This window comes from Corvus brachyrhynchos, unplaced genomic scaffold (genome assembly GCF_000691975.1).
Source record: "Corvus brachyrhynchos isolate BGI_N302 unplaced genomic scaffold, ASM69197v1 scaffold340, whole genome shotgun sequence".
Classification (NCBI taxonomy): Eukaryota; Metazoa; Chordata; class Aves; order Passeriformes; family Corvidae; genus Corvus; species Corvus brachyrhynchos.
Genome location: NW_008235987.1, coordinates 1274163 through 1281435, shown reverse-complemented (window position 1 = coordinate 1281435; position 7273 = coordinate 1274163). Strand labels below are relative to the sequence as shown.

Genomic DNA, 7273 nt, shown 5'->3' with positions numbered 1-7273 from the left:
CCTGTTTGCCCCAGGTCTGGGAATTTTAGGGGCTCCTGGCTCCGTATTTTACATAATGTGGGGATAAACTCTGGGCATCAAACATTTGGGATCCTCACCAGGCCACAGAGTCTCATTGAGGTCCTGCATGTGCAGCCAGTTTTGTCCCTGCACCCCCAGGGGACACCCCAAAACAGCCCAGTAAGGAGTGGGGGTTGAAAGAGCCCCAAATCTGCCCCAAATCTTGGTGAGCCCACACAGAAAGGCTCCTGGAAGGAGATGGAGATGGATCAGAGGCACCCTGTGCTGGAAAACCCACCCCAGGGTTGGCAGGGGGTGGCACTGGGAGGCTCAGCTGTGCCAGCCCTGCTTGGCTAGCAGGAGCTGGGGCTAGCCAGCCGGAGTCAGAGATGGAATTACACTTTTCCAAGCTCCAGCAAAGGGGATCTGGGCTCTTGAGAGGAGGCGGGGAATCCTTCAGTAGCTGCTGGACTCCTGCACCAGCTGTGGAGGCCATGAGGAGAGGCACAAGGGCTGATTTAGGAGCTGGAAGATGCATCCCTATGGATGGGAGTCTGTCCAGAGGTAATCTATGTGTAAGGTAATTTCCGAAGGCAGCAGGACTCGATGCAGCCCTTAATAGGACAATCTCATGTGATAAATTACCAGACCCAACTAATCTGCATGTTAAATTTCTTGTATGAGGAATAAATATCCTCAATTCACCAGAGAAGAGCTTCCCTTCCGAGGATTTCATTAAAGACATCAAGCTGCCTGATTTGCATGTTATGATTCCTCGTACGAGCCGCTCCGGAGAGTTCGCGGAGAGCCCGGCACTGGAGAGACCCTGGAGAGGGGAAATAGAGCTGGCCCTGGACAGCAGGGCCAGGGCACCCGAGCGTGTGGGCACGACTGTCACCTCGGTGGGCATCGGAGGGCTGTCACTGTGGGGTCCCCGGAGCGGGAGACAGCAGGGATCCCATGGGAAAATGTCCTCCTGCGCCCCATGCCAGCGGCAGGCAATGGAGAGAACAAGGAGAGGGGAAGGCAGGTGGTCCCTGATCCCATTCCATCCCCAGGGGTGCTCCTGGGGTCACAGGTCCGTGGGCACACCTAGAGCCACAGGCTGATCCCTGATCCCGCCACGGTCCCCAGGGATGCTCCCAAGGGAGGATGTCCCCCCCACACACACACACAGAGCCAGGCTGCTGCTCAATCCCTCGAGGGTCCCTCATCCTGCTTGATCCCCTGGGATGCTCCTGAGGGAAGACAGCTCTGCGTGCGTGTGGAACCAAGCTGCGATGCTCCCATCCCCAGGGATGCTCCGGGGGGATGGGTCCATGCTCAGGCACAGAGCCAGGCTGGTGCCCAATCTCCCACAGTCCCCAGGGATGGCTCCCGGCGGGGGAAAGACTCCACGAACACACAGCCCCAGGCTGGTCCCCAGTCCTTCTGGAGTCCCTCATCACACCTAATCCCCCGGGATGCTCCTCAGGGAGGTTGGCTCCACAAGCTCACAGAGCCAAGCGATCCCGCCGTGCTCCCCAGGGATGCTCCCGGGGGATCAGCTCCACGCAGAGGAGGAGCTGCCCGAGCCCGTCGCTCACCGGGCGAACGCCCAGAGCCGCTCCGGTGGCGGCGGAACCGCTGCGGGAAGGAAAGGGCGGTCGCCATGGAAACACTGCCAAACTGGGAGAGCGGCTCCTTCCCTGGAAACATGGCGTGAGCTCCTCCGACCACCGGCGAGCACGAAGTGGGGCGGCTCGAGGGGGGCGAGGGGACCGCGACCCCCTGCCCGCAGCCCCCCAAAACGGGGAAAATGCACAAGGGCCCCTGCAGCCCAGCAGTGCCAGAGGGATGCCCGGCTCAGGAGGGGATCTGGGGAGCAGCGGTGAGGATGATGAGGATGAAATGCTTGGAGACACAGTGCCCTGGCTGGGAACCACGAGCTGAAGCCACCAAGTCCAGCCAGGCCCTGGGCACAGCCCCCCGCAGCACATCCACCCCTCCAAGGCCGCCCTCATGGGCACAGCCGGGCTCTGGGGAATGTCCTCCTGTCCCTGGAGCGGGGGACACACGGCAGCACCGAGCTGGGAGGGACTGGTGCACCCCAAACCCCTCACCCAGGGCACCGACGCCCCCAGAGCCGTTCCCGATCCCGCTCGGCCAAGAGCATCCCTGAGCCTCCCCGGCCATCAGCACCGGCCCTCCCCTCTCCAAGGATTACTCTGTTTCTAAACTCGTTAACTTTTAATTACAACCTTCCCACTGCCTGAGCGGGCTGGCTCTGCGCCACCGACAGCTCTATTAAAATTCAATTTCTGCCCATCATAACTAATTTTGGTCCTTCGCCTTCTCACCAGCAGCCTCCAGTGCCAGGCAAGACAGCCAAACCCTCATCTCCACACTCTAAATCCCCACAGAGCCCCGGGCAGAGCCAAGGGATGCTGGCAGGTTCCGTGGGAGCCCGGCAGGGATTTGCACGGGGCCTTCTCGGCTCCACTGGCTGCGCTGGGTTTGTTTGGGTTTTCCCCACGTGTTTGTTTGTTTGGTTTCTCGCTTCCTTCCTTCATCCTTTCTGGATGGAAGCTGGAACTGGGGGCTGAGAGATCCGGGGGAGGGGAGTGACCTTGGAGCAGGGATGCAGGGATGCAGGGATGCGGAGCTGCCGGGCATCCCGGAGCACAGACACCAGTGCTTGGCCCCTTTGCTACTGAAGGGTAAACTGAGGCACGGGCCAAACCCAGGAGAAATTCAGGACAAGAAGTCAGAATCCCCATTCTGGGTTTGGAGGTGACGCCCAGGCACCCCAACCCACTCCCAGGACAGAGCAGAGCCTAGGGTCAGGGTCCTGACTCGTTCCTCCTGCCTGGGAAAGAGCCGCATTCCTGACACGAGGGAGCTCTGGGAATTGTGGGGCTCAACAAGTCTCTGAACTTCCACACCATGGCAAGGGACAAGGGTGTCCCACAGGGCCCCCAGCCCCTTCGGAGGGCCTTGCAGAGCTGCAGACACCACGCCTGAGTGGGGGACAGTCCCCAGGGTCCCCAAGGACGGCCCGGGCTGCAGGATCCCAGCACGGCACACGACGTCACCCAGCCACTCTCTCCGCGTTCCCGGCATCCCGGAGCAGCTCCGCGTTGCTACAGCAACACGAAGCCTTTGGATTCGATGCCTGGAAAGGGGGAACGGCTTGTCTCAACCTGAATTATTGATTGAAACAGAGAGGATGACACACACACTCACAGGAGACGGCAAGAGGTGCCCGCCTTGATTTACAGGCCATCTCCAAGGGGCTGGAGTCGCTCTGTGCCAGGATCAGTTGGCACATGGGGCTGGATCTGGGCACTCTCTCATGCCTCCCCGCCTTGCCCCTTCCCGGTCTGGCTGTTCCCAGGCAGCCACGGGCGGGCTGTGATCCGCAGCCCGGTGTTAAGGTGTTAATCCGCTTGTGCAAACACCTTCTCCCCGGTGTTGACCTGCTTAAACTCCCCGTTTGCTCTGCAAACAGAGCCAGCAGCTCCTGGGCTGCCAAGCGCTGCCTCTGTGTCGCCTTCCAGGATGGCAGCCCTGGCACTGGCACCTGCCAGGGACCAGTGAGCCAGGCAGGATTTGTCCTGGATGCTCAGGAAGACTCAGAATCCCAGAATCACTGAGGCTGGAAGAGACCTCCAAGGTCATTGCACCCAAGCTGTGCCCAATCCCCGCCTCATCCCCAGCCCAAGCACCGAGTGCCACATCCGGGTCTTCCTTGGACACCTCCAGGCATGGGGACTCCAAACCTCCCTGGGCAGCCCACCGTGACACTGACCATCCTTTCCAGACTCACCGGTATTCCAGGGAGAACTTGGTGAGCTCCCGGCTGTTGTGCAGCCACTTGAACTCGAGGGGCCAGCTGCCCTCGGCCATGCAGGTCAGCACCAGCCGGTTCCCCTCCAGGTGCACCTGGCTCCGCACCGGCTCCGTCTTGAAGTACGGGGAGACATCGTCTGTGGAGAGAGGAGGGAGAGGGATCAGGGACCCACATCCCTGCCAGCCCCATGGACACTCAGCACTGCTGTCCCTGGCCTCGGCAGGGGATGGAACAAAATTATCTTTAAGGTCCCTTCCAACCCAAACCATTCCATGATTCCATTGGCACCACCATCACCCCGCAGCCACCTCCCCACGCTCTGCTCCAGCCAGGCCACCCAGCCCCCTTCCCTGTCCCTTGTCCCTCCCTGAGCCATTCCAGCAGCCCATCCGCAAGGGCTCAGCCCGCTGCAGGTTTATCTAAGCTGCTTCTTTGCTTTATTCCCGGCTCCCTTTGTAGCATCTCCGAGCTTTTAACTCGGGGGGTGAAGGGGCGGAGGGGCTGCGAGCGGAGCGAGGCAGAGCCACTTACTCCTCTCCTGTTTTATTTGCTAAGTAAAACTATAAATCGAACCACACAGCTCCATTTTCTGCTTAACAAATGGAAGCCCTTTTACTTCAAAGGCACATTCATATTCCCCAGCAGCTTTCAAGTGCACGTTCAATCACAGCTCTGGGTTTTTTCTTTGGGGTAGGGCTTTGCTTTCTTGTCTGCTCAAGCTGAATTCCTGCCGTGGATCCCCACGCTGTGAGCAGCACCGAGGCAGTGCCCACCACCCTGGGGGTGTGACAGGAGTTTGTGGGAGCTCAGAGACACCCCCAGAGCTGCACTGAGGGTCCCCTTCCTCGGCCCTAGCTCCTGCACACCCACATGGGAATGCCCAGTGGATTTACACCACCCTGCCTGGCGAAGGGGAGGGCACGGCGGTGCTGGATGCCAGGGGAGTCGGTAGGAAGGGAAGGAGCAGCTTGTGGCTTGTTAATTTAATCTTCCTCTCTGACCTTCAGCAGTGCCGGCTGGACAGGGCAGCCCTCACTCATCCTGGTGTCCCTGCCTCAGATCCGGGATGGATCCGGGCATTGGGGCATCAGGGCACAGCGGCCCAGCGTGTGCCGGGTGGCACAGGGGCAGAGCGGTGCCCAGTGGCAGCTCGGTGCCCTGGCTGTGAGGTTTGGCACCACTGCTGTGAGCCCGACCCACGGCCACGCTGCTCCCTGGCTGGAGGGCTCAGGGCAGCCCTGCAGCCCTCAGGGTGCCCCAGGAGCAGGGACACAGCTGCCGCAGGGCTCACGGGAACATCCCAGTGCAGCACCTGTGTCACCTGTGCACGGCGGTGGCCACACGTGTCCCCACCACAGCATGGCAGAGCTTGACCTGCAAGGCCGGGGCTTCACCCACGCCACCCTGGAGACTTTGGAATTACAGCAGTGCCCAGATGGGGACGTGGCACAGCCAGATGGCAGCTCTGGATCCAAACACCTCCTGCATGAAACCAGTAAATGAGCCATGCACCAGACTGGGGTCCACTGGGCACCATGCAGCCGCAGGGAGGATCCAAGCACGGCACAACGGGCTGATCCCCAGGGAACGCTGATCCCATGGGCTGTGCTGCCGGGTTCCAGCCAAGCGCTCCAGGGACTGAGACCGGACTGCCCAGTGCACCCCCTGTGCCCAGCCAGCACCCCGTGTCTGGGAGGCACCTGGGAGGTGTCCTGGAGGCGTTTGGGAGGCGTTTGGGAAGCGTTTGGGAGGCGTTTGGGAAGCAGGGTGCTGCTGGCGCACCTTCCCCTGGGCCCGCCCGCCGTTCGCATCCATCCTAATTTGATTTTAAGCAGCTAAGGCTCATCACGCTTTGAAGCGCCCGAGCCATCTGTTCTGCATTAAGGGGTGAAAAACGGCGCAGAGGAGGAGGAGAGGTGGCTCCTGATTCCACATGGATCGTTCCGCGGTGACCCGCCCGCGAAGGTCACGGCGGCCGCCTCGCGCCCAGCACCTCCCGTGCCCCCAGAAAGGCAAACCCACCCTGACCACGGCAGGGCACAGCGGGGATGGGGATCCTGGGGGTCCCCTGTGGGGGGTGAAGGTGGCACCGAGCTCAAGGGGAATCCTCGTCCTCCTGGGAGCCCCGTGCCCCTCCAAGGAGCCCAACCCAGCAGCAGGGGCGGCTGGAGGAGAGGAGGGATCCAGGGAGGGGAACATGATTCGTTAATTCCGAGGTCTCCAGAGAGGCCTCCAGGGACAAGACCGGGTGTTCCTGGTCTTCCCAGGGGATGCCCACAGCAGCTCTTGGAGGGGAGAAGAGTGGGGGCCGCAGTGCTGAGCAGCGCTGACCCCTCATCCCCAGCCCCTTCTGCAGCCTCCTGGCCTCAGTTTCCCTCTCCAGCTGCACCAGCCATCCCAGCTCTGCTCCCTGGGGACAGCTCCTCTCTCCCACCATCCCCGACAGGCCATGGCATCACCAAATCCAGGCTCATGGAGCTCCCAGCACGTCACCACGGAGCTGGCACGGATGGGAGCTGCCATTCCCCCAGCCCTGGGCCCAGGGGGAGGGTTCCCGGTGGGTGACAGCCACGTCCCTCCCAAACGAAGGGTCATTACTGCTCATTCCGCCTCTCCCCCATCTGTTGTGACTGTTTACACTCCGCTTGCTAATTAGAGGCTAATTAGTTGGTGCAGAAATTCATCACTTTCCAAGCACAGGCGGCCGCGAGGGGCGTCTCCGGGAACATCTGCACATCTGCCGGCGGCACGGGACGGTGCGGAGCTCCCGTGCCACCCCCTGCCACACCATCCCATGCCAGGCCATGCCAGCAGTGCCCCCTCCACGAAGAAAAGTGCCACCAAGCCCCTCTGTCGCCATCCTGCCCTCACCGCTGACCCCGGGGCTGGGCCGAGCTGCCGGCGGTGGCGGATGGGATTCCAAGGGCTGGCAACAGGGAAGGGGGACAGGGACAGGGACGGTCCCAGCTCTGACCCTCCCCTGCCGATGACAATCTAATGCCAGGCCCTGGCACGGCACTAATCCCGCCTAATGGGATCACAATCTTGGCCTCTGCACTTTAGTTACATCAGGGCCGGCGGGGCATTAGAGCCGGAGCGGGCGCGGATGTAGGGCAGGGCTCCCGAAAGAGCCGTAATGGATCCTAATTCCCGGCCGTAATGGGCGAGCTGGGAACTAAGCTCCCCTCTCCCCGGCTTCAAATCCCTCTTGATGGGAAGGGACGGGGAGTTTTAAGCCTGGAGGAATCCCGGAATGCCTGCCAAGGGCACGGCTCTGCCTGGCAGCTGCTGGCGGGGGGGTGGTAGGGACGGAGGGTGCAGCCCCCTCCTTTCCCCTTCCCCTTCAGGGGCGAGATGGGGATGGGGGCAGGAGATCCAATTCCACAGGTCCCCCCGGGCACCCCCGGAGCACCAGCGGCTCCTGGGAGACCCGGGGCCCCG

The 7273-nt window shown here is 61.8% G+C and overlaps 1 protein-coding gene across 1 annotated transcript in view; it reads right to left on the bottom strand.

Moving 5' to 3' along the window:
- SDK2 (sidekick cell adhesion molecule 2) overlaps positions 1-7273 on the bottom strand; it is a 54858-nt gene that overhangs the window by 23153 nt on the left and 24432 nt on the right. The window contains exon 2 of the mRNA XM_017730777.1: positions 3809-4008. Coding sequence (XP_017586266.1) covers positions 3809-4008 — 200 coding nt within the window. The remainder of the gene's footprint in view (positions 1-3808; positions 4009-7273) is intronic.